We start from the raw sequence: 26,488 nt of genomic DNA, 5'->3' as shown, positions 1-26,488 counted from the left end.
ATCAACAAAAATGATTCTTTTCTTTAAAATTTCATGTACTCAATAATTACAACTATGTAAATAAATATACATTTGAAAAAAGGACTAAAAGAAAAACAACAAAGAAAAAATTGTGTGAGTATAGTGATGGAACTTCACTTGTTAAAATATCCTGGGACTGTGGCTTACTTCATGGGAAAATGTTAATTACTAATTTAATTTTTTATAGGTTATAGAGCTATTCAGATCTTTGATTTCTTTTTTAGTTAGTTTTGGTTATTTTTATATTTCTTAAAAAATGTCCAATCACCTAAATTTTTCAAGTTTTGTGTAATGAAGTTGCTCATAGTAAACAGGGTTATTTCAATATTTAAAATCCTCTGGTATGTCTATCATTAGGTCCCTTTTATATCCCTAATACTGTTCACTATTTTTCTATTTTACTAATCTTGTCAAAAAACAAGTGCTTAGCTTTATTAATCCTCTTATTGCTTTTTTGTTACATTGATTTCTGAATATATTTTTATTATTGTCTTTTCCACTTTGAGTTTATTTTACTGGTACTTTAAAATTTTCTTAAATTGCATAGCTCTTTGAGTCTTTCTTCTTTTCCATCATCAACAGTTAAGGCTATGTATTTCCCTTTATAATTCTGCTTCAGAACTCACCTCTGAATTCCTCACTCAAACTCAACACGTACAAAACTAATCTCAGGTCCCTTTCCCACACACCTGTTCTTTCTGCGGTCTTACCAATCTTGTCAATGGCAACTCAATTTTTCCAGTAGCTCTGGTCCAAACACTTGATGTCATCTTTGACTTCTCTATCATGTTCTTCATCCAGTCTGTCAGCAAATACTGTCAGCAAAACCTTCAATATACCCAAAATCCAACCACTCTGTCCTCATTCCTTTTGCTGCCAACCTGCTCTGAATGGTCACTATTTCTCACTCAATTATTGTAGTAGACTTCCAAATGCCCTTATCCTTCAAAAGTCTATTCTTGACATAGCATCTGAGTCATCTATTCACTCGTTGATTCCAAGTCATCTACTGACTTCCCCTACTATTCAAGAGAAAAAAATCTCAATTCCTTATGATAGGCAACAAAGTCCTATATTACCAAGCCACCTGCTACCTTTCTGACCCATTCCATTCTCTTATTATTCTGCCATTCTGTTCACTGCTCCAACGAAACTGCTGGGATTTAACTCAGAGTTCACCTTCTTAGTGAGGCCTTCCCTGACAACTTTATTTAAAACTGCAGTCCACCCACTCCACCATTCAATATTCCCTATCCACTGTCCCTGCTTTGTTCATCTTTGTGGAACATATCATTATCTAATATACTATGTATTTTACCTACGTATTTACATATTGTTTCTTTCACTATAATGTAAACTTTATGATGCCATAGATTTTTGTATGTGTCTCTGTTTTGTTCTTTGCTATCATCCTAGTTCTAACAATAGTGCTGGCATGTGGCACTCAGTAATTAATTACTGAGTAAAGACAACTAATTAATCCTTTGAAATTTTCAAGGATTTATGGCCTAGGACATGGTCAATTTTAAAAAATGTTTTTGTCCGTTCATGAAAAAAGTATAGTCTCCAATGTTGTATATAGTACTCTATACATGTCCAATAAATCAAGCTTTTAATTATATTGTTCTAATCTTATATTTCCTTACTGATATTTGATTTGTTTAATCTATCAATTACCATATGAAAGGAATTAAAATCTCCAACTATGATAGTGGATTTATCAATTTATTTCATGTGTATTTAAGCTATGTTTTACACATTTAGAATTGTCTTATCTTCCTAGTGAATCGATTTTTCTGCCGAGATTGATCTCTAGTAATCTCTACCAATGATTTTGCTCTAAAGACTATTTCTATAACATTGCTAGCTCTTTTTTTGGGTATTTACCTAGTATAATTTTTCCCATTCTCTAGTTTTTAAATTTGTTTTACATGTCTTTTGTAAAAACTTACAAGAGAAATCTGTTTCAACAATCTCTGCAAATGAAAAATTTGGCTCACTTACATTGATAATGACTATTTTTAAAATTGATTTCTACACCTCATTGTGTGTTTTCTGTTTGTTGGTTTTTTTTTTTTAATGTTTCTTCCCCCTATATGCTGTACCCTCCCCCAATTCTTGCCTTCTTTCGGGATGAATTATTTTCCTCATCCAACATTTTCACTATATTTGTTTGAAATGTACTCAATTTCTATTTTTTTAGTGATTACCCTAGAAATTCTACCATGTATATTTTACTTAATAAAATCTAGTATTAATCAGTATCTCTATTTTCCTCTTGGAAAGTATAAAGACCATAGAATGCTTTAACTTCTCCATTCATTTTCTGATTTATATATTGTTACTGTTCAGGATTTTATCTTAATTTTGAACCCCTTGAATTAGACATTGGTGTTTATGTTTCATACTATCGATTTTTGTGTTCCCACAAGTTTAATATTCTTTTTGGCCCACCATTCCTTCTTGCCATTCATACCTTCCTCTCTTATGGTTCAGAGACGATGCTACCCTTCAATGGTACTAGATTGATGTGGGGATCTTGGATCCAATCTCCCACTCCGCTTGAGCCCTAGGCTTTGTCTCCTATACTCTTAAGTATAAAGCCTTTGTAAACCAAGTTCCTCCCTGCCAAGTGCCAGCACGTGCCCTCAAGGCAAACTGAGAGTTTGCTCACTTGTAGAATCAAGCATCCTTGTCATTTCAACCTGAGTGTTTCCCTTCGTTTCCTGCCAGCTCAACCTTGCTTTAAGCAAATATTTTAAATATATTATCCACCATTTTTAGATGATCTGACCGGGAAGTTTTTCCATGCAAATATTGTCTTGTTCCCTAAATATCCTTAGGTAACTGTTTTAGTATTCATATGCTTTTTTTTTAAAGATTTTATTTATTTATTTGAGACAGAGAGAATGAGAGAGAGAGAGAGAGAGAGAGAGAGAGAGCACATGAGGGGGGGGAGGGTCAGAGGGAGAAGCAGACTCCCTGCAAAGCAGGGAGCCTGATGCAGGACTCAATCCAGGGACTCCAGGATCATGACCTGAGCCGAAGGCAGTCATCCAACTAACTGAGCCACCCAGGCGCCCCTAGTATTCATATTCTTTGAATTGATTTCACATAATGGTTTACTTACTGTGTATGCTCCATTAGTGAAAAATGTAACTGAAAAAGCCATTTAGAAATCAAATTGGTTAACAACTTTTTTAGTCACAAATGATTTCTTTTTGCCTGTCATATATATTTATTGCATAAGTTAAGAACCATTCCAAAAGCTAAGAATAATTTCCAAAACACTACCCTTTTTTTCCTGAACTCTAAATATAAATATTGACTCCAATATAATGTATATTTCCCTTCAACACCTTATCATAAAAATTTTCAAACATCTAGGAAAGTTGAAAGAATGTATTTACCACCTAGATTCTATCACCATTTTACAATATTGTTTTATCACATATCCATCCATCTCCCTTTCTATCAATTCATCTTATTTTTTGTTGCAGTGCAAAGGAAAATGCAGACATCAGTAAATTCTGCCTCAAATATTTCACATAGTATTTTTATTTCTAAGCAATAAAGCTCTCTTTCCCAACATTGTGCTTACTATTTTATAAGAACTGAAAAGCATGACTCTGTGCCATAATCACCTAACACCATTTGAGTCAAAAAACAGTAGTCTTACAGTTAAGAGGGGAAATAAGTAGAAAAAATTAATTTTAATCCTTTATATTTCCATGTTAGTAAAATAAGCTTCATATGTGGCACATTTACTTGAAATGTTGGCCCTTTTATTTCATCAATATCTAGGAGTTCCTATTACAGTTTCTTTTTATTTATAATGAAAAGCTCTTACTTGTTAACACTTTCCTATTCAGTAGTTCTGGAGGACTATTCAATTTCCTGAGGACAGAGAAATGAACAACCAACTTCTGAACTTAGCTTAGACAGCTGAATTTACCTCTGTGACATTGTGATTTATAATAAGAAATATATATTTGGTCTTTGTCCCATTCCTGGCACAGAGCCCCTAAAATCCTTAGAGTTTCCTAACTGAAAGGAAAATCTTTTGTTATTCATAACAAGTCCCTTTCAGCCCATCTGAGTTTATATTACAGAGAAGACTTTGTGACAGCCCCTAGGCTGGGGGCTGGTTGTCAGTGGAATCAAGCACACAATTAGAAGATTGGAAATTTCAGTCCCACCCCCAGACCTGGGGCTGGGCAGAGGGGTTGGAGATTGAATTATTACCAATGGCCAATTATTCAATCAATCATGCCTATTGTAATGAAGCCTGCATAAATATCCAAAAGGACTGGGTTGAAAGAGTTTCCAAACTTGGTGAACATGTGGAGGTGCTGGGAGGGTGGCATTCCTGGAAAGGGAAAGAGGCTTCACATCCTCCCCCATATAACTTGCCCTATGCATCTCTTCATCTGGCTGTTCACTTGTATCCTTTAAAACATCCTTTAAAATACCAGCAATAGTAAGTAAACTGCTCTCCTGGGTTATGTGAAACTGAGGAAGGAAGGGGTAGCAGGAAACTCCAATTTGTAGCCAAGTTGGACAGAAGTTGTGGGTAACCCAGGGACTTACTACTTGCAAATGGCAGCTGAAGTAGGGACACTAGGACTGTGGGACTGATCCTTTTATATGTGGGGTCTGTGCTAACTCTGGCTAGTGTCAGAACTGAATTGAATTGTAGGACATCTAGCAGGTGTCAGAAAATCACTTTGTGTGGGGAAAAAAACTCCCGCCTATCTGGTTTCAGAAGTGTGAATATGAGAGTAAAGGAAAACACACTGAATTTTTTTTACACACCTTCTATAGATAGGTGTCTTCCAGCTTAATGATTTTATGAATTAGACTGCATCATCTATTTAAAATTTTACTACAGTAAACATTTTATTTAGCTATCATATCAATATTGTACCTCTGCTTTCTATCTTCAATGTTAAGAGCAATGATTTACATTTATAGGAAGCATTTCTTTATGAAAATTTATCACTTTGAACACATACAAAAAGGTATCAAGAAAGGACATGAGAAATAAGTTTTAAAGTTTAGATTCATTTGGATTTGGAGGAAGGCTGTCAAGATAACTTAAGAAAAGACAAAAAGACCCATGGTCTTCCTCTAATGTCAAGATAAAAACAAAATTATATGCAAAAAATTTTTAATAACCCACATAGATAATTGTCAATTATCACAAACTCATACTATGACCTCACACTTTATATGCTGTATGAAATTAAAATCAGTGTAATATTTTATTCCTTATCAAAAGAGGCTAATCTGGACTCAGGCAACCTCAGTCCTCAGCTTTACCAATTAGTGACCTTAGGTACACCCCTACTCTGCATGGTGCTCTTTTCTTCATCTTTAATTTAAAATTCTTTATGATAGTCTTTACTGTTTAGGACTTATTCCATTATCTAATAACTTTTTTAGAGTATTATACTAGCTAGACAAGGTGCAGGTTGTAATGTAATTCTAGCACTCTGCGAATACAAAAAAGTATTTGGCATGTTCCTTTTCCCCTAAGTAGGAGAACTTCCTGGCAGCAGATTAAACAAAAAAATAATTCCAATTTAAGCTATTTCATTTAATTTCTTCTAAACTTACTCTTCTTTTTTCATAATGTTATACATGGCCTACTGTCAAAAGAACTAATAAACACTCATTATAACTGAAATAATTGCAAAGCATGCAAAAAAGAAAACGTGAAAAACGCAGTATACCCCAAGGAAAAACATTCAATTCCAGGTATAACCACACAGAAAAGCTAAAGTCTAATAATAATGACAACAACAATAATAGTCACCTCATCAAAATACATTCCAAAAAATAATTAGAATACTGCATTTGAGGAAAAAATTAATAAACAAAAAATTGCACATTAGTAGAATGTGTGAACATCAGCAGGATATGAGCATCCTAGGGCCCAGCATTTTGAAATGCAAGGCTCATGCACAACTAAATCACTGCATAAAGTCAGAGAAGCCAGACAGCGAGGCCACCAAGAATATGCCTCCAAAACATCTGTTTCATTCAAATTAATCTTTTTGGGCTCTTCAGGCAGGAGGTGAATTCATTAGTTTTCCCCAGAAACAAGGAAAACAAAATATAGTCAGAGCAAAGAACAAAGCCCTATGTCCAAATAAATGTGACACCAGCCCCAATATTTTTGGCGTATGTTCACACGTAGAAAAATGCCTCATTCAGGATGAAGAGTTTCTTGAAATATGCTAAAGTCATTCAGATAAAAAGGCAAGATTCAATCATAGATTGTAATTCAAGCAATATATTAACATTTTTTAGTTTCTAAAAAGACTGTTTTCCAAAGGTTTCCCTGTTGGGTAAAGATTAAAGTGCCACTTAATAGTTTATTTATTTGTCAAATGATAATACCCTCTTACAGAGTTGTTCTGAGAAAAAAAGGAGAGACTACACATGAAATTGCTTGAAAGAGTTAAAAAGAACTATATCAGGTTATAAATGAAATCAAAACTCTACATTCAACTCGACCTAATACTTCCTTTTGGTACATGAAGTTGGTAATTCTATTACTTCTTGTTATAAAACACATCATATATAAAAGTATACAACATGTATATTCAATTAAAAGAATAATAATTTTAATGGACCTTGGTATAATTCCCTCTCATCTTAAAAAATGGAACATTACTAATACCTTGGAAGCTCCCATGTGCCTATTCCTATTATATTTCTCTTAACCCATCCTACACTATCCTAAATTTTGTGCTAATCACTTCCTTGCTTTTATTTATAGCATTGACACATTTATATGTATCCCTAAACTATCTAGCCATCATCTATCTAATTCCATCCATTCACCTTCCTTCCTTCCATCCATCCATCCATTTTTTGAACTTTATGTATATGGAATATGCTATATGTACTTGCCCTTCAACTTCTATAGTCTTTTACTCAGAGTGATTTCTTGACATTATTATCCAATTTTTCATACAATCCCTAAGATTAAAGAAATGTATTATACCCATTTAAAGCAGAGAAAATGAGGCACAGTGCAATTAGGAACTTGCCACATTGTATGAAAGGACAATCGACAAATCCTTCTACAGTAATTCTGAAAGTAAAGCAAACCAATGACTGTCTCAGAGCTTTATAGCACATTCATATTTTTAGCTTCAATTAAAACTAAAACATTTCTCTAGTGCTAAGAGCACAAATAATACTTTAAAACTGACTTTACCCCCCAAAAATTGACTTTACATAGTATTGTTTGCTTTCATATTAAAGGGGAAGTTATAGTCAAATGTACTGATGATGTAAAAGCCCTAAACAATATTCAAATATATTCCTTAAAAGGAAAACAAAAACAAATTAAATAAAGAATATCAAGAGAAGATTTGTTTTTCTTTTCCTTAGGAAATGGACTATTAGAAAACAGCCATATTATGAAATATTCTAATTAAAGAAAATGACTCATTAAATAGGTAATTAGTCTGACACTCATCAATTCCAAGATATTGTTCACCTGAGCAAGTGATGGAAGAATCTTCTTGCATATTTGCTGATTTCGTCTCTATATTCCAATATAGTTGTATCCAGGAGTGGTCTTGTTGGAGCATAAAAGGTTCCAAGGCTTGCCTCAAGCTGTGCTGTGGAATTCAAACATAGCAGCACTAAAACAAGTGAAACTCCTTCAATTACAACAGAATACTCATGTTTGCAGTCAGTCAGGTTTTGCAAACTTGGATGAAATGTGAGCTTGTTGCAGGAAAGATGAAATTAAAATATGACAGCTGGTACAAAAACAAACCTGTGTATAAACTTTCACTTGAGGCAAAGCTGACAATGACTCTGAGCAACAAAAAGCTGTCAAAACTGAAGAAATCCATAATGAACCAACCTCTCACCACAAATGGATAATTAAAACAGTGACTCATCAAAGTAACACAGTTTGAACTAGTATTTCCAGTAAAATCAACTCACAGTGTGCTCAACATTTACCCTTTAACTGAAAGGAGAAAACAAACTTTTACATTGGGAATTGAAATAAGTATTAGAAGTGTTTTTGAAATAATACAAATGAAAATAGCCCTGTTGGAGTAATAATACCTTTCTAAGACAATTTTAAAGAAACAGTGAAAGTCCCCATGCCTTCCCTAAATCTCATCCTAAAAAACAAGATTGTTGGTTTTGTCCAAGTGTGAAAGCTAATACCCCTGGGAGGGATGACATGCTAATCCCCTCTTGGTCAACTGACACCTTCCTAGGAAAAAAGGATTGGAGAGCAAGTTTTGATAAACCAGAAGGCTAGAGATTGGGAGAAAAAGGCACATTTTGCCTGCTTCATGATTTTACCATGCCATGCCTTTGGGGTTGTGTTTTCTCCCAGAAATACCTAGAAGTTATATAATTACAGTAATGGTGAGAGTTGTATGAGAACACTACAGTTCACAGTAAGACTCCATTGATTTTTATGCTACCAGCGCTGGATTGAATAAACAATTCCTTATTTAGCAAAACTCTTTAGTTTTAGGCATATTTAGGTTTGAAAGTATTAAATACCTCATCAGAGTAATTGCTATGGACTTGGCTAAGTTGTTAGTAATTTCTTTTTTTCAAATCTCAAATCTAGAGAGTAAAGTAAGATGAACTTTAGGGGTATTTTCTTTCAAAGCAGCAGTCAATTTAGATTAAAATTGAATACAGCAACACTATTGTGAAAACAAGCCAGATCCTCTTGCCATTGCTTGTTTTCTAGACAGCATGTACTTCTGAAATGTTTGAGCCTACATGAAATACTCATAACTCCCAGCACAGTTACAGATTCATTAGATAGCCCAGCTTGATGTTTAAGGCAGAAATGAAGATCTCAAAGATAACCACAACACAGCCACAAATAAAAGAGCTCACTGAGTTCCACTAATAAAAGGAAAACAAATTACCACATCAAATTTGTTAGATTTGGATAGAATAAATCCCAAAAGAGAAGAATTCTGAACGTTTTACAAATGTATTTTATAGTTACTTGGGGAATAACACATATACCTACTTAAAATGTACATATTCTGATAACCCAGTATCATGCAAGTGTTTTAATACAGTGGTATCATACAAGCCTTTTATTTCCCTATCTTCCCAAAATGGTTCCTTGAAAATATCTTTTATTAAAGCAAGAATCTGCTAATGCCCACTTGTGAATTCCCTAATAATCTTTCTTACAAACAAATTCACCAAGGTGCTAGCAATTTCTCAGTGTCCTGAGTGACAGTCAATATTTTATCCTCTCTATGATTCTCCAACTGTAAATTAGGATCTCTTGTATAGATTGTGTATACCATAACAGGCTTTCTTTATGGACTCTGCCTTTTTTTTTCCTACTATGTACCTAAGCTTGAGAGTGTACCAATATAAGAAATAAGTACTTGAGATAACTCTGTAGGCAGACATATTACAGTAATACTAACATTGTGGAGTTATACTCTTCTTTTTATTTTTAACTAATATTCTTTGAGTACCTACAGTAGGCCAAGCACTGTCTATGCTAGGCATTTTCTCACTGTAGAAATACTGGACCCTCCATAGATGGATTGGACTACCTCCGAAAAGCACATTCAATTAACATTAAATAAATATTTATTGCGGGCCTCCTGTGAGTTGGTACAAGTCCCATGATGTGAACTTCCTGAGGGAACATGCCCTCTGAAATGACTACAACGAAGGTTATGTATAGAATTTTATCTAAACACTGTGTTTACTTTGGAAATGTAATAAAATGGAATAAGAAAATCTATAAACTTTCGAAGAAAATAGGAGGAAAAAAAGCTCTTCAGCAAAGACCTTTTGACATATCTCCTGTTTTCTCTATCTTGTAAATTACCTAGGGACAGTTTCTCATTGGCTAGGACTTATCATTAACGTCAATGATTCTTGCAAAGATTTGAAATAAAGATACAAGTGCAAGAACATTTAGGTGCATTTTACATTAAGTAAATAACTTATAAGAAAAATAACATATACTGGATAATTAACAAATCTAAAAATGAATTTCATTATTGTATGTGGCACATTATTCCCCCCCCCCCTTTTAAAACAGTATCCTGAGGGGTGCCTGGCTGGCTCCAGTTGGTAGAGCATGCAACTCTTGATCACAGGGTCATGAGTTCAAGTCCCATGTTGGGTGTAGAGCTTACTTAAAAAAGAGAGAGAGAGACAAAACAGTGTCTTATCTGAGATCCTGTGGACAGAACTACTTGCTGAGGGAAAGTGGAGAAATCGAGCCGGCAGAGGGCTATCAGAACCACCGGTGAGAATGACAACAAAGAGCAGCTGGCTGAGGTACCATTCTCGATCTCTCTCGCTCTCTCATACACACACACAGACACAGACACAGACACACAAAATCAGTGGTTAGGACTATTCTCTGGACAAAAGACTTGGGGTGGGAGAGGAAAATGTTTATGTCTAAAGTGAAGGAAGAATAAGGACTTTTGTTTGGGGCCCTTTGTATACCAGACCCTAGAGAATACATGTAATTCTTTTTTTTTTTTTTTAAGATTTATTTATTTATGTATTTGAGAGAGAGTGTGTGTGCATGTGCAGGGGGAGGAGTAGAGGGGGAGACAGAGGGACAAGCAGACTCCGCGCTCAGTGTGGAGCCCAACGCCAGGCTCCATCTCACCACCCTGAGATCATGACCTGAGCTGAGATCAAGAGTCAGACAGTTAATCAACTGAGCCACCCAGACACCCCAAGAGTCCATGAAATTCTTGATTAAAGTTTGAAATTTGAGCATATTCCACACATGAACTTAGACTGAAATGTACAATGACTGCATTGTGAGTTCCAACATAGATACATACAAAAATTTTACTCTTTATATTCACAAATACTAAAAAGTACCATATAATTATCTCATATCTGATCTTGTCAGTTTTAATAGGGCACTAACATTTTAGTCTTTCAATCTCCAATAACATAACTCAAAAAATACTCAAAAGATAATTGACTCAATAAAATGTACTTCATATATATACAAAATCCATTTATGAACTATATTTCATGCTGACCTTCTCTCTCTGGAGTGAGTTTTTGTCTAAGAAGATGGTTTACAATGGCACTCATGCTGATAAAGCATTGGTGACCCAGAGTGTCCCAGTTCATACTGCTCAGGATGTTTATTGCCTCATAGATCTCATCACAGTGAATGTACTGGAAAATGATGTCTGTCAGGCCCAGCTGTCCTCGTGTGAAGATACCTGTCACAAAAAAAGTAAAACCAAGTGATTGTTTTAAAAATAAAAAATAGACTAACAAAAACAGAGTTAATACCTCCATAAAGGAAAAAAACAGTAATCATTTCTTGCATAAGTGCTAAAAATGTGGGATTGGCAAGGCCAGTAGTGATTCTGTGGTTAAATCTTCATTGTGAATACCAGCTACCAACCAACTCCATCTATCTCATGCCTATCATTCAGCATTAATTAATTTATACTCCACATAATCAAACTGCTTACACTAAAAATGCATAAACATGAGAAGAATGTTTAGGTAGACCACAATAGCTAACTCTATTTTTCTCATCAGTTGTTGGGCCTCTGTTTTATAGATTTAAAGACAGGTTTTTGATATGAACACAATTCTTGTTGACCAGCTTCATCAGTTCTAAGTTGTTTTTAGTTGTCAGCCCCACGTACTTTGGTATGGGTGTGAGTAAATACAAATATCCATGACAAATATGACTATATAAATAATTTTAAGTCTGTTTTATTAATGGGTACTCTCAATTGACAATTATTTCATAGATACTACATACCAATTTATCTTATATTGGCATTTAAAGACTATTCTTTTTGTTTTGTTTTGTTTTTAAAGATTTTATTTATTTATTTGACAGAGAGAGAGAGACAGCGAGAGAGGGAACAAAAGCAGGGAGAGAGGGAGAGAGGGAAGCAGGCTTCCCACGGAGCAGGGAGCCTGATGCGGGGCTCGATCCCAGGACCCTGGGATCATGACCTGAGCCGAAGGCAGACGCTTAACGACTGAGCCACCGAGGTGCCCCAAGACTATTCTTTTCTATTGAAGTAAGAAGTGATCAGTATTAATCCTGCTACTGATGCCCTTCACAACTAATATTTACTTTGAAATATTCTTGGTATAATATAAACACATTTGTTTATCCTTCTTAAAATGAAAGAAAATCTATTTTTTTAAAGATTTTATTTATTTATCAGAGACAGAGACAAGAGCACAAGCAGGGGGAGAGACAGAGGGAGAGGGAGAAGCAGGTTCCCTGCTGAGCGGGGAGCCCAACGTGGGGCTTGATCCCAGGACCCTGGGAACATGACCTGAGCTGAAGGCAGTCGCTTAACCAACTGAGCCACCCAGGTGCCCCAAGAAAATCTACTTCTAATCTTAGAGGAACAAGACTACAAAAAAAAGTGGGTCATTTTGTTCTAATTTTATTTTATCATTTTTTATATATGCTTGATCTCATTTGAAACTAAGAATTTCTGTGTAATTGAATGACAGTATTAGGGCTTTTGAGCAGTTATTTTTTTCCTAATCTTTCAAAAATGGCTGGCTATAAAATCTTTTTTCTTCAGCCAATGTTTACTGATTAAAGTGAGTCTTTAAAAACTTCTCAATACAAATAATCATAAAGCTAAAAGAGAAAATGTATGTGAAATGATTTGTAAGCTGTAAAGTATATAAAATATTACTGCAATTCTTTTTATTGCTATCATCATCATTATTTAACTGGAATAGTTATAGGTTTTAGAATTTTAAAAAGTATTAGTTCATAACAAAGATGCCAAAATTCTTCATATTAACTTCAAGTCACATCAAAATGAGAATTTGTGCTGTATCTGACAGAATTCAACTTGAAAGGGAATCTGGGGAATTGCCCTGACTATACTAAGCAATAAAACCTCACTATTCTTTTTGTGTTGGTACTATCCAAAAGCCTTCATGAGCCTGCAGTCAAGCACTGGAAGACCTCATAAATCAGGGTGGTTCCTTGGCAGTAGATACTAATGTGTAGGAACTTTACAAGAAACCAAAAATATCTGAAATCTGTTGACTCCATCTATACCCTAAGCAATACTTCTAGCAAGAGAAGGAAAAATCAAATTGTTCTTTATTTGTATTTATTTTATATATAGTTATAATATATTTTATTTATATTTATTTATAATATATTTTATTTATATTTATTTATTTACATTTATAATAAATATTTGTATTTATAAATAATTGTTCCAAAGAAAAGGACACACATACAAAGATACGAAAAATTGCAAAGTTTGCTTCTGAAATCATGCAAGCCAAAAGATGACAGCAAGACTTTTAAAAATGCTGAAATAAAAATAAACTAAAATTCCATACCTTTATAATAGTTGAAAAGTCATGAAAAATCATAACAATCTTAAATGTACCTAGTAACAGAGTTCTGAAATAATAAAGCAAAGAGACAGAACTAAAAGAAGAAAAAGTCAAAACCACAATTATAATTGGAGATTTCAGCATTTCTCTCTCACTAATTGAGAGAACAGGTAAACAAAATCAGCAAAAATAGAAAATACTTCAAAAACACTATCAATGAATCTGACCTGACATTTATAAAATATTTCACCCAACAACAGCAAAATACACATTCTTTTTACATGTACATAGACTATCAGCCAAGATGGGACATATTGAGGGTGATAAAACAAGCCTCAATAAATTTACTTGCTTTGAAAACATACAGAGTAGGTTCTCTGACCACAACAGAATTAAATTAGGTATCAATACAGAAAGATGTCTGGAAAATCTCCCAACATTTAGAAATTAATCAACATTCTTTTAAAAAAAATTATGAGTTAGGGGTGCCTGGGTGGCTCAGTCGGTTAAGAATCTGACTTTGGCTCAGGTTTCAGGTCATGATCTCAGGGTCCGGCAATGGAGCCCCACATTGGGCTCCCTGCTCAGCAGGAAGTCTGCTTGTCCCTTTCCCTCCCCCTCTGTCCCTCATCCTACTTGTGTTCTGTCTCTCTCTCAGATAAATAAAATTGTAAACAAACAAGTAAACAAAGTATGATTTAAAGAAGAAATCACAGGGGCACCTGGCTGGCTTAGTCAGTAGAGCATACAACTCTTGATCTCAGGGTTGTGAGTTCCAGCCCCATGTTGGGGGTAGAGATTACTAAAAAGATAAATAAAAATAGAGAAGAAATCATAGAGTAAATTTAAAAATATTTTGAAATGAATAAAAATAAAAATATAACGTTGAAATTTGTCAGATGTACCTATAGCAGTACTTAGAGGGAAATTTCTAGCATTAAATGTTTTAATTAGAAAAGAAGAAAGATCTAAAATCAATCCAAGCTTCCACGTTAAGAACCTACGGAAAGAAGAGCAAATTACACCTAAAGTAAATAGAAGGATGGAAATGATAAAAATAAGAAATAGAAAATAAAGAATAGCCAATGAAATCAACGGCTGGTTCTTTGAAATGATCAGTTAAACTGACCAATATCTGCCTAAACTGATAAAAAGGAGAGCAGACACGACTTACCACAATCAAGAATAAAAACTATAGAACTACAGACATTAAAAAATAATAGTGATTAATATGAATAACTTTATACAAATAAATATAATTTAAATGAAATGGATTCTTTGAAAGATCAAAACTCTCAAAGCTCTTTCAAGAAGGAATAAATAATTTGACTCTGTGTTACTTAAATTTGAATTCATAGTTAAAGAACCTTTATATACATATACACGCATACACACACACACACGCGCGCGCGCGCGCACACACACACACACACACACACAACCTGCATGCCCAGATGCCTGCATTGGTGAATTCTCTCAAACATCAAAAGAAGAAATAATATCAACTCTCCACAACTCAAAATATAAGAGGGAGCACTTGTCAACTCATTTCATGATGTTAGCATTACACTGATATAAAAAATGACAGCAAAATTACATGAAAAGAAAAAGAAAACTATAGACCAATATCTCCCATAAACACATACAAAAATCCTTAACAAAAATATTAGCAAGTCCAGCAATATATTAAAAAGATTATATATCATGAACAAGAGAGATTTATCCCACAAATGCAAGGCCACTGAAACAGCTGGAAACTAATCAATATAATTCACCACATAACGAGAAAAAACATATAATCATTTCAACTGATGCAAAAAAAGCATCTGAAAAAATTCAATATCCACTCAAGATAATGGATCTCAGGCAACTAAGAATGGAAGGGGACTTCCTCAACCTAACAACATAAAACTTACAGTGAAAAAACTAAATGCTTCCTACCTAAGATCAGACACAAAACTGAGAGCTTTCCCCCTAAGGTCAGGAACACGGCAGGGATGTCCACTATCACCACTGCTATTCGACATATTATTAGAAGTCCTAGCCACAGCAATCAGACAACAAAAAGAAATCAAAGGCATCCAGATTGGCAAAGAAGAAGTCAAACTCTCACTCTTTGCAGATGATATAACATACTTTATGTGGAAAACCCAAAAGACTCCACTCCAAAACTGCTAGAACTCATAAAGGAATTCAGTAAATTGGCAGGATATAATATCAATGCACAGAAATCAGCGGCATTCCTATACACCAATAAGACAGAAGACAGAGAAATTAAGGAGTCGATCCCATTTACAATTGCACCCCAAACCATAAGATACCTAGGAATAAATCTAACCAAAGAGGCAAAGGATCTGTACTCAGAAAACTATAAAATACTCATGAAAGAAATTGAGGAAGACACAAAGAAATGGAAAAACGTTCCATGCTCATGGATTGGAAGAACAAATATTGTGAAGATGTCAGTGCTACCTTGAGCAATCTACATATTTAATGCAATCCCTATCAAAATACCATTAACTTTTTTCAAAGAAATGGAACAAATAATCCTAAAATTTGTATGGAACCAGAAAAGACCCCAAATAGCCAGAGGAATGTTGAAAAAGAAAAGCAAAGCTGGTGGCATCACAATTCCAGACTTCAAGCTCTATTACAAAGCTGTAATCATCAAGACAGTATGGTATTGGCACAAAAACAGACATATAGATCAATGGAACAGAATCGAGAGCCCAGAAATGAACCCTCAACTCTATGGTCAACTAATCTTCGACAAAGCAGGAAAGAATGTCCAATGGAAAAAAGACAGTCTCTTCAACAAATGGTGTTGGGAAAATTGGACAGCCACATGCAGAAGAATGAAACTGGGCCATTTCCTTACACCACACACAAAAATAGACTCCAAATGGTTGAAAGACCTAAATGTGAGACAGGAGTCCATCAAAATCCTAAAGGAGAACACAGGCAGCAACCTCTTTGACCTCAGCCGCAACAACTTCTTCTAGAAACATCGCCAAAGGCATGGGAAGCAAGGGCAAAAATGGAACTATTGGGACTTCAAAAAGATAAAAAGCTTGTGCACAGCCAAAGAAACAGTCAACAAAACCAAAAGACAACTGACAGAATGGGAGAAGATATTTGCAAATGACATATCAGATAAAGGGCTGGTATCCAAAAGCTATAAAGAACTTATCAAACTCAACACCCAAAGAACAAATGATCCAATCAAGAAATGGGCAAAGACATGACAGACATTTCTCCAAAGAAGACATCCAAATGGCCAACAGACACATGAAAAAGTGCTCAACATCGCTCAGCATCAGGGAAATCCAAATCAAAACCTCAGTGAGATACCACCTCACACCAGTCAGAACGGCTAAAATTAACAAGTCAGGAAATGACAGATGTTGGCAGGGATGCAGAAAAAGGGGAACCCTCCTACACTGTTGGTGGGAATGCAAGCTGGTGCAGCCACTCTGGAAAACAGCATGGAGGTTCCTCAAATAGTTGAAAATAGAGCTACCGTATGATCCAGTAATTGCACTACTGGGTATTTACCCCAAAGATACAAATGTAGGAATCCGAAGGGGTATGTGCACCCCGATGTTTAGAGCAGCAATGTCCACAATAGCCAAACTGTGGAAAGAGCCAAGATGTCCATCAAGGATGAATGGATAAAGAAGGTGTGGTGTGTGTATGTGTGTACACACACACACACACACACACACACACACACACACACACACACACAGGAATATTATGCAGCCATCAAAAGGAATGAAACCTTGCCATTTGCAACGACGTGGATGGAACTGGAGGGTATTATACTGAGCGAAATAAGTCAATCAGAGAAAGACTTGTATCATATGATCTCACTGATATGAGGAATTCTTTTTTTTTTAAAGATTTTATTTATTTATTCATGAGAGACAGAGGGAGAGAGAGAGAGAGAGAGAGAGAGAGAGAGAAGCAGGCTCCCAAGGAGCAGGGAGCCCGATGCAGGACTCGATCCCAGGACCCTGGGATCATGACCTGAGCTGAAGGCAGACGCTTAACGACTGAGCCACCCAGGTGCCCTGATATGAGGAATTCTTAATCTCAGGAAACAAACTGAGGGTTGCTGGAGTGGTGGGGGGTGGGAGGGATGGGGTGCCTGAGTGACAGACGTTGGGGAGGGTATGTGCTATGGTGAGTGCTGTGAATTGTGTAAGACTGTTCAATCACAGACCTGTACCTCTGAAACAAATAATACAGTATATGGTAAAACAAAAAAGAAGATAGTAGGAAGGGAGAAATGAAGGGGGGGAAATCGGAGGAGGAGACAAACCATGAGAGACTATGGACTCTGAGAAACAAACTGAGGGTTCTAGACGGGAGGGGTGTGGGGGGGATGGGTTAGCCTGGTGATGGGTATTAAAGAGGGCACGTACTGAAGGGAGCACTGGGTGTTATACGCAAACAATGAATCATGGAACACTACATCAAAAACTAATAATGTAATGTATGGTGATTAACAGAACATAATAAAATAAAATAAAAAACAAAGCAAGAATATCCTCTCTTGCCATTTCTATTTAATACTGTACTAGAGATCCTAGCTAATGTAATAAGGGAGAAAACCAAAATAAAAGGCATAGAGGTTAAATAATAAGATGTAAAACTGTTTTTAATTGCCATCATCATAGTCATCTCAGAAAGTCCTAAAGAAAAAAAAGAAGAAGAAGATAGTAGGAAGGATAAAATGAAGGGGGTAAATCGGAGGGGGAGACGAACCATGAGAGACTATGGACTCTAATACCCATCACCCGGCTACCCCAACCCCTTCCCCTCTGAAACCCTCAGTTTGTTTCCCAGAGTCCATAGTCTCTCATGGTTTGTCTCCCTCTCTGATTTCCCCCCTTTCACTTTTCCCTCCCTTCCCCTGTGGTCCTCTGTACTATTCCTTATGTTCCATGTATGAGTGAAACCGTATGACAATTGTCTTTCTCTGCTTGTATGCTCAATATTTTAAAATTTTATTTCTATATAATCCCAATGAAAAATTAAAATTGTAATTAAAAATATTATACTGTATTTTAGTGTATAGTATAAAAATACAGTAGCACCCAAAACCATGAACAAAATATATATAAGAATTTTATACTTAAAACTAAAAAACACTGCTGAGAAATTTTAAAAGATCTGAATAAATACAGAGAGATCAGAGAGATACTGTGTTCATAGACTGAGAGACTCAATATTGTTAAACTGTCATTCCACTCCAAATTGAACTATAGATTCAACATAATCCCAGTCAAAATCTCAAGTGTTTTTATGAAACTGACAAGTTTTATTTTTTAATTATTATTTATTTTATTTTATTATGTTGTTAGTCGCCATACAATACTTCATTAGTTTTTGATGTAGTGATCCAAGATTCATTGTTTTCTATAACACCCAGTGCTCCATGCAGTATGTGCCCTCCTTAATACCCATCACCGGTCTCACCCATCCCCCCACCCCTCTCCCCTCTAAAACCCTCAGTTTGTTTCTCAGAGTCCATAGTCTCTCATGGTTCATCTCTCTCTCCGATTTCCTCCCCTTCATTTTTCCCTTCCTTCTCCTAATGTCCTCCATGTTATTCCTTATGTTCCACAAATAAGTGAAACCATATGATAATTGACTTTCTCTGCTCGACTTATTTCCCTTAGCATAATCTCCTCCAGTCCCATCCATGTTGATGTAAAAGTTGGGTATTCATCCTTTCTGATGGCTGAGTAATATTCCATTGTATATATGGACCACATCTTCTTTATGCATTCATCTGTTGAAGGGCATCTCAGCTCTTTCCACAGTTTGGCTATTGTGGACATTGCTGCTATGAACATTGGGGTACACAGGGCCCTTCTTTTCACTACATCTGTGTCTTTGGGGTAAATACCCAGTACTGCAATTGCTGGGTCGGGTAGCTCTATATTTAATTTTTTGAGGCACCTCCACACTGTTTTCCAAAGTGGCTACACCAACTTGCATTCCCACCAACAGTGTAAGAGGGTTCCCCTCTCTCCACAACCTCTCCAACATTTGCTTTTTCTTGCCTTGTCAATTTTTGCCATTCTAACTGGTGTAAGGGGGTATCGCAATGTGGTTTTGATTTGAATTTCCCTGATGGCTAATGATGTTGAACATTTTTTCATGTGTCTGTTAGCCATTTGTATGTCTTCTTCAGAGAAGTGTCTGTTCATGTCTTCTGCCCATATTTGACTTGATTATTTGTTTTTTGGGTGTTGAGTTTGAGAAGTTCTCTACAGATCTTGGAAATAAGTGCTTTGTCTGTAGTGTCATTTGCAAATATCTTCTCCCATTCTGTGGGTTGCCTCTTTGTTTTGTTGACTGTTTCCTTTGCCGTGCAGAAGCTTTTTATCTTGATGAAGTCCCAAAAGTTCATTTTTGCTTTTGTTTCACTAGCCTTTGGAGATGTATCTTGAAAGAAGTTGCTGTGGCCAATGTCAAAGAGGTTACTGCCTATGTTCTCCTCTAGGATTTTGATGGATTCCTGTCTCACATTGAGGTCTTTCATCCATTTTGAGTTTATCTTTGTGTATGGTGTTAGAGAATGGCCGAGTTTCATTCTTCTGCATGTGGCCGTCCAATTTTCTCAGCACCATTTATTGAAGAGACTGTTTTTTTTCCACTGCATATTTTTTCCTGCTTTGTCGAAGATTATTTGACAATAAATTCATATCTTTCAATAATCACTCTCAATGTGAATGGCCTAAATGCTCCCATAAAACAGCACAGGGTTGCAGAGTGGATAAAAAGACAGGACCCATCCATATGCTGTCTACAAGAGACTCATTTTGAACCTAAAGATACAACCAGACTGAAAGTGAAGGGATGGAGATCCATCTACCCTGCCAACGGACCTCAAAAGAAAGTTGGGGTAGCAATTCTTATATCAAACAAATTAGATTTTGAACTAGACTGTAGTTAAAGACACAGAAGGACACTATATCATTCTTAAAGAGTCTATCCAACAAGAAGATCTAACAATTGTAAGTATCTACGCCCCCAACATGGGAGCAGCCATCTACATAAGCTAACTGTTAACCAAAATAAAGAGTCATATTGATAACAATACGTTAATTGTAGGAGACCTCCCATACTCCACTCTCAGCAGTAGACAGATCATCTAAGCAGAAAATCAACAAAGAAACAGGAGATTTGAATGACACACTAGACCAGATGGACCTCATAGATATATACAGAACATTTCACCCTAAAACAACAGAATACTCATTCTTCACAAGCGCACATGGAACTTTCTACAGAATAGACCACACACGGGTCACAAATCAGGTCTCAACTGATACCAAAAGACTGAGATTATTCCCTGCATATTCTCAGACCATAATGCTTTAAAACTGGAACTCAAGCACAAGAAAAAATCTGGAAGAAACTCAAACACTCGGAAGCTAAAGATCACTCTGCTCAAGAATGTTTGGGTCAACCAGGAAATCAAAGAACTTAGACAAGTTCGTTTTAAAATTTACATAGAAATTCCAAGGATCTAGAGTAGCCAAAACAATTTTGAAAGAGAACAAAGTTGGAGAACAGTACTTGATTTCAAGACTTACAGTAAAACTACAGTAATTAAGACAGTGTGGTACTCACTTAAGTACAGACATACAGATTAGTAGAAGAGAATAGAGTCTATTCATAGAAACATACACATATGGTCAAGGCAATTCAATGAAGAAAGGACAGTCTTTCCAACAATTGGGTCTGGGACAAGTGAATATTCATATTTAAAAATTAATTTCAATCCATGCCTCATGCCATATGCAATAAATTAAAACAGAAAGGTCTTGAAACAGACCATAAACATAATTCTAAGAGCTAAAACCATAAAACCTCTAGAAGAAAACAGGGTTAGACAAACATTTCATACAGTATGTGAAAAACACAAGTCATAAAGAAATTTAAGAATTGAATTTCATTAAAATTAAAAACTTCTGCTACTCGAAACACACTGTTAAGTAAATGAAAAGGTAATTACAAGCTGGAAGAAAATATTCATACTACTAGTATCTTACAAAGAACTTGTATTCAGAATATATAAAAATTCTTACAACTCAATAATAAACAATCCAACTAAATTTTGGGGGCAAAAGATTTGAAGACATACTTCATCAGAGAAGGTACGTGGCAAATAAGCACATAAAAAGATGCTCAACTCCAATAGTCATCAGTGAAATGCAAATTAACACTATTACAAACCCATTAGAATGCTCTAAATTAAAAAGACCATTAATGCTAAGTGTTAGGATATACAGCAACTAGAACTCCAAAATAGTTTCTTCTTCAGTTAAACATACACTTAGCCTATGGCCCAGCCATTCTACTCCTACGTTTTTCCCAAGAGAAATTAAAATATATATTGATATAAAGATGTGTACATGAAATCACTGGCATTTTTATTGATATCAGCTTAAATCTGGAAACAACCCAAATGTCTATCAACATGTGGAACAATATTGTGGTTTATCTATACAATGGAATACTACTCAGTAATGTAAAGGAAAATTTACAGATATACACACTAATATGGAAGATTCTCACAGATAAATGCTGAGTAAAAGTAGTAGGACATTAAAAAAATACATACTTTATGAGTCCTTTTCTATGAAATTTAGAAAAAGCAAATCTAATCAGTAATGACAGAAAGCAGGTCAGTGCTCTTTAGCTTTGAGGGAGATGGGGAATGGCTGCAAAGGGGGTTGAGAGAATTTTTTGGTGATGGAAATGTCCTATATCTTGGTTGTGGTGGTAATCATGAGAATATACACATTGGTTAAAATTCATTAAACTGTACATTTGGAATGGGTAAATTTTATGTAAATTATACCCCAATAAACTTGATTTAAAAATCCTTCAGCACTCCAGTTGAAAGAAAGCAGAATGCTATCTCAAATAACAGTCCATTTCAAATGATATGAGATCCAATTTTAAGATGAGCAGGCATCTAATGAATTATCTGACATTTCTTTCCAGCAGTAAGTTACCCCCAATTACCACTTGGGTAAAGTATATTTCAATAGCTTGATAAAAATAACTCTCTTGATGATGGACTCTGAAAAACAAACTGAGGGTTCTAGAGGGGAAGGGGGTAGGGGGATGGGTTAGCCTGGTGATGGGTATTGAGGAGGGCACGTTCTGCATGGAGCACTGGGTGTTATGAACAATGAATCATGGAACACTGCACCAAAAACTAATGATGTAATATATGGTGATTAACATAACAATAAAAAAATAACTCTCTTGAAGAAAATACACTTCTTACAAAAATACTAAGAGAAAAATCATACTACTTGTTTTTTAGACAGAATGACACACATATGCACACATATATTTTGCCTGTAATTTTCAAAATCCTATGAGAGGGAAGAGGTTAGCTTTAATTATTTCTTGCTTGATATAATTACTGGAACATTTAACCTTTTCCCAACTTTGCAGGCTCTAGTCAGAGCACTCCAGGTGGATGGAATACTATTTAAAACACCATGGGAAGGAGAGAGTGTGAGAGCACATGCCATGGATGGGGAGCTACACTCCTGCAAAAACAGCTGGGGAGATGAAGCCTGAGAGGCAGACAAGGGCTTATCAACCACTGAAGGATTTCAAGCTGGAGAATCCATAACCAAATCTGCAGTTAGATGACTCTGGTGACAGTTCAGGGGATTAATTGTGGGGTGGGATGAGAAGATTGGAAGGCAGAAGATTATAGACAGAAAACTACTACTTGATCACTGCTTGAAAACAGGGAAGGTCAAGATGAAGGTCATGACAGCAAGGCTGACAAGAGATGTTTCTAATAGTATTTAGAAGGTAGAACTGATGGGACTTGGTCACTGATTGGATATGGCCTTAGGGGTGAGGGAGGATTTTAGGATGATTTCTGACTTGGGATTCCATCTGAATAATTGTACCATCCACCAAAATGCAGAATATAAAAGACACAGGTTTGGGGAGAAAGAAAATTAGAAATAAATTCTCAATCTGTATAAAATGGGAGGAGCTAACAATGGAACCTTAGGGAGCCTCAGCATATTCATGAGTATGCAGAAGAGCATGAAAAAAGTGATGAAAAGGTATATCCCAGGTCACAGAAGGCAGTATGATGAGAATTCTGTGACAGAATTGGTCAGCAAGCATCAAAGGCTGAAAAGTCATCAAGTAACATAAAAGAAATATATGCATCAAGTAGGAAGTCTCTGGTGACCTTTCCAAGAGCAGTTCCCGGAGAACACTAAAGATCCAAGTCAGAACTTAGTACTGTGAGGAATGAATGGGAAGAAGCAGAGAAAGTCAGTGTTCACTATTATTTCAGTGAGTCTATGAAAAGAAGGTGAACATTTGATTGATTAGTAACAGAGGAGAAACAATTTTAAGGAGAGATGGTTTATGGGGTGACTTGGGCCTGTATCTCCTGGCATAGCAAGGTTCAGGGCGGGTGGGGAGGATGACAAAGTAAAGGGATCCATAGGAATGTAGGAGGATGGAGACCGGAACTAGTGGTGGAACTAGTCTTAGACAAGAGGAAGGGCTCCTTTTCCACTGAATTGAGAAGGAAAGATTTATGTTCATGGTAAGATTTATGTTCAAGATAAGTGGTTGGTTGGGGGGGTGGGTAGGTGGTGAGCAAATAAACTTAATGAAGTGCCAATTGAAAGGTAAGACTCTGCTGAGAGGGCAGGGAGCTGATCATGTGAGTTTAAAGAGAGCAGTGAAAGTGGAAAAAGGTACTGATGAGAATGGAAAAGCTTTAATATCTCTGTAATATAATTAGGGACTCCTCTTTTGAAAGTTAATCTCAGTCTACATATGTGGAAATATGGGACAATGATTGCCAAGCAAAGAAATCTGATTACATTTTGCTTTATATAAAACAGTACTTCTTGGCTTCCATGTGGGAGGATGATACTTCTAGCTCCCTCCTGAGGAAGACATGCTCTTCAAATTTTTCTAACAGTAGTGATGGCCTTTTGATCCCCAAAACATTCGTGTGATGATTATAAGGATTTAGAATGGAAGTTCTAGCCTTGGAACAAAGTTTTCCTTCAACATTGCACTGACCTATTCTAAAAGTCAAACTTCAAAAATCTTAGCATATTGGCACCACCACCCATTGCCACGTTTATATATGACAGCATTCTATTTTAAACTATGATCTATGTCAGCTTCTTAAATTGTAAGCTACACCTTGCATGTCAAATTTTCCAAAGGCTTGCATAACAAGCTTATGAAAAAAATCTCGTAAATGCTCCCTAGTGGAGAAACTGCACATGCAACTACCTGTTTATATATGCAGTAACTTGAATTATACATGAAAATTCCACATGGATGCCCAGAATCAGCACTGTGTTAATTCAAGAAGTATATTAAAATTTTTGGATGTATTTAGTAGCAGAACCTAAGAAAAATCTGTTCTTTAAACAGGGTTTTCTTTAAAAAAAAAAAAAAAGATCTGTTAGTTGGAATCTACTGTTTCAAGGAATCGACTCTTCCTAGAAAAAATAATCTGTAATAAATATTAATCTTACAATACATTTTTTTAATTCTGGGAAACTCCATATTTAGATCTTTTAAAGAGTCTGTAAGTCTGTAAAATTTCCCCTATCCCATAAAACTTAAGAGTCATATTGAAAATAAAATTTAAATGATAAATGTCAGTTGCAGAAGTTATCACCTTTTCATTTGAATGCTGACTTCTATTGGATAATTCTCTTCCAAGAGACCTTCTTGGGAAAAGAGGTGACAGCCAACTCATTGCCTAATTGATTTAGGAACAGTGCCCAGGGAGACAGTCCAATTAAGTTTACAAGCTGGCAATTAGCAGGAAGCCCTCTAAATCCCTACACTGAGAGCCTGTTTACTTTAGTAAGAAGGCAAATGTGATAGAGATAGGAAGAGAAAGCTGTGCTTTTTGCAAAGCTGTTGTGAATAGGCCCACAAGGGAGGGCTGAAGAAAAGCTAGGTATATGTGGGCAGACAGCCTTTTGTTTGACAGGTAACTGGGTAATTTAGAGAGAGAGAGAGAGAGAGAGAGAGTGAGTGAGTGTGTGTATATGTGTGTGTGTGTGTGTGTGTGTGTGTGTGTGTGTGTTTTAACAGACATGCAAAACAGCTAACATCCACTTTAATGAGTGTTGTGTATGGAGACATACAACTGTTAAACATGTAGCTGGGCAAAGTAGAACTGGATTATCTTACAATGAATGAGATTCCAAACATTTTTTCTTGGACAACATGAATATTATAGATTTAGCTGCATTTTTATTACAGGGAGAGAATATAGCCCTCATGTTATATCCATTATACCTTTCAGGTTAATCAAGTCATTGTCAATTAGATTTATTTCATGGGTTCAATTTCAGAGGTAGATACACTACAAAAAAAAAAGTAAACTGACAGCTATTTAACAAATACTTCAATGTCTTTAAAAACTTAACTTCATATCACAGAGACAAATCATGCAATGGGTTTTAAAAATATATTTACTTTTCTATGTTTTCAAGTTGTAATAATAGGCATTAATTAAAATCTAGTTTTTAAACTTAAGTGAGGTTCTCTCAAGAATGTTAAGTTATACAAAACTACCTAAAGAATATTATAGGGCATAGCTGGGAAGGCAAAACTGCAAAAGACAAATCATACTAATACAATTTTGTTTTAAAGTTTCCTGGTTGAGGGGAGCTTGCTGGCTCAGTCAGTAGAGCATACGAAACTTCATCTCCAGGTTGTAGGTTCAAGCCCCACGCTGGGTGTAGAGATTACTTAAAAATAAAATCTTTAAAATCTAAAAAAAAAAAAAGTTTCCTGGTTGAAATGGGCTATATTAATACATGATTTTCATAATATTGGAATATCTTTTTCAATATTTTTATCTAAAAGGAAACAAAAAAAGTTACACAACTCTCTGCCCAAATTCTCCAAACATTTGCTTTTTCTTCTTTTAAAACACTTGTCTTACACATTCCAATCTGGGAAGCAATGGATACTTATTATCTAAAATAACTTTTTAATAGAAAAAGTATTTTATTCCTATAACACTTTT

At 35.6% G+C, this 26,488-nt stretch overlaps 1 protein-coding gene across 1 annotated transcript in view; it reads right to left on the bottom strand.

Moving 5' to 3' along the window:
* Positions 1-26,488, bottom strand: part of WDPCP (WD repeat containing planar cell polarity effector) — a 281,366-nt gene that overhangs the window by 193,141 nt on the left and 61,737 nt on the right. The window contains exons 10-11 of the mRNA XM_028089705.2: positions 11,079-11,267; positions 7,538-7,661 (exon numbers count right to left, since the gene is read on the bottom strand). Coding sequence (XP_027945506.2) covers positions 7,538-7,661; positions 11,079-11,267 — 313 coding nt within the window. The remainder of the gene's footprint in view (positions 1-7,537; positions 7,662-11,078; positions 11,268-26,488) is intronic.

This window comes from Eumetopias jubatus, unplaced genomic scaffold (genome assembly GCF_037043125.1).
Source record: "Eumetopias jubatus isolate StellerSeaLion01/CBP00866 unplaced genomic scaffold, mEumJub1_p1.0 scaffold_9, whole genome shotgun sequence".
NCBI classification, from domain to species: domain Eukaryota; kingdom Metazoa; phylum Chordata; class Mammalia; order Carnivora; family Otariidae; genus Eumetopias; species Eumetopias jubatus.
Note: the sequence above shows the minus strand (reverse complement) of the source record. Positions and strands in the feature narration are given on the sequence as shown.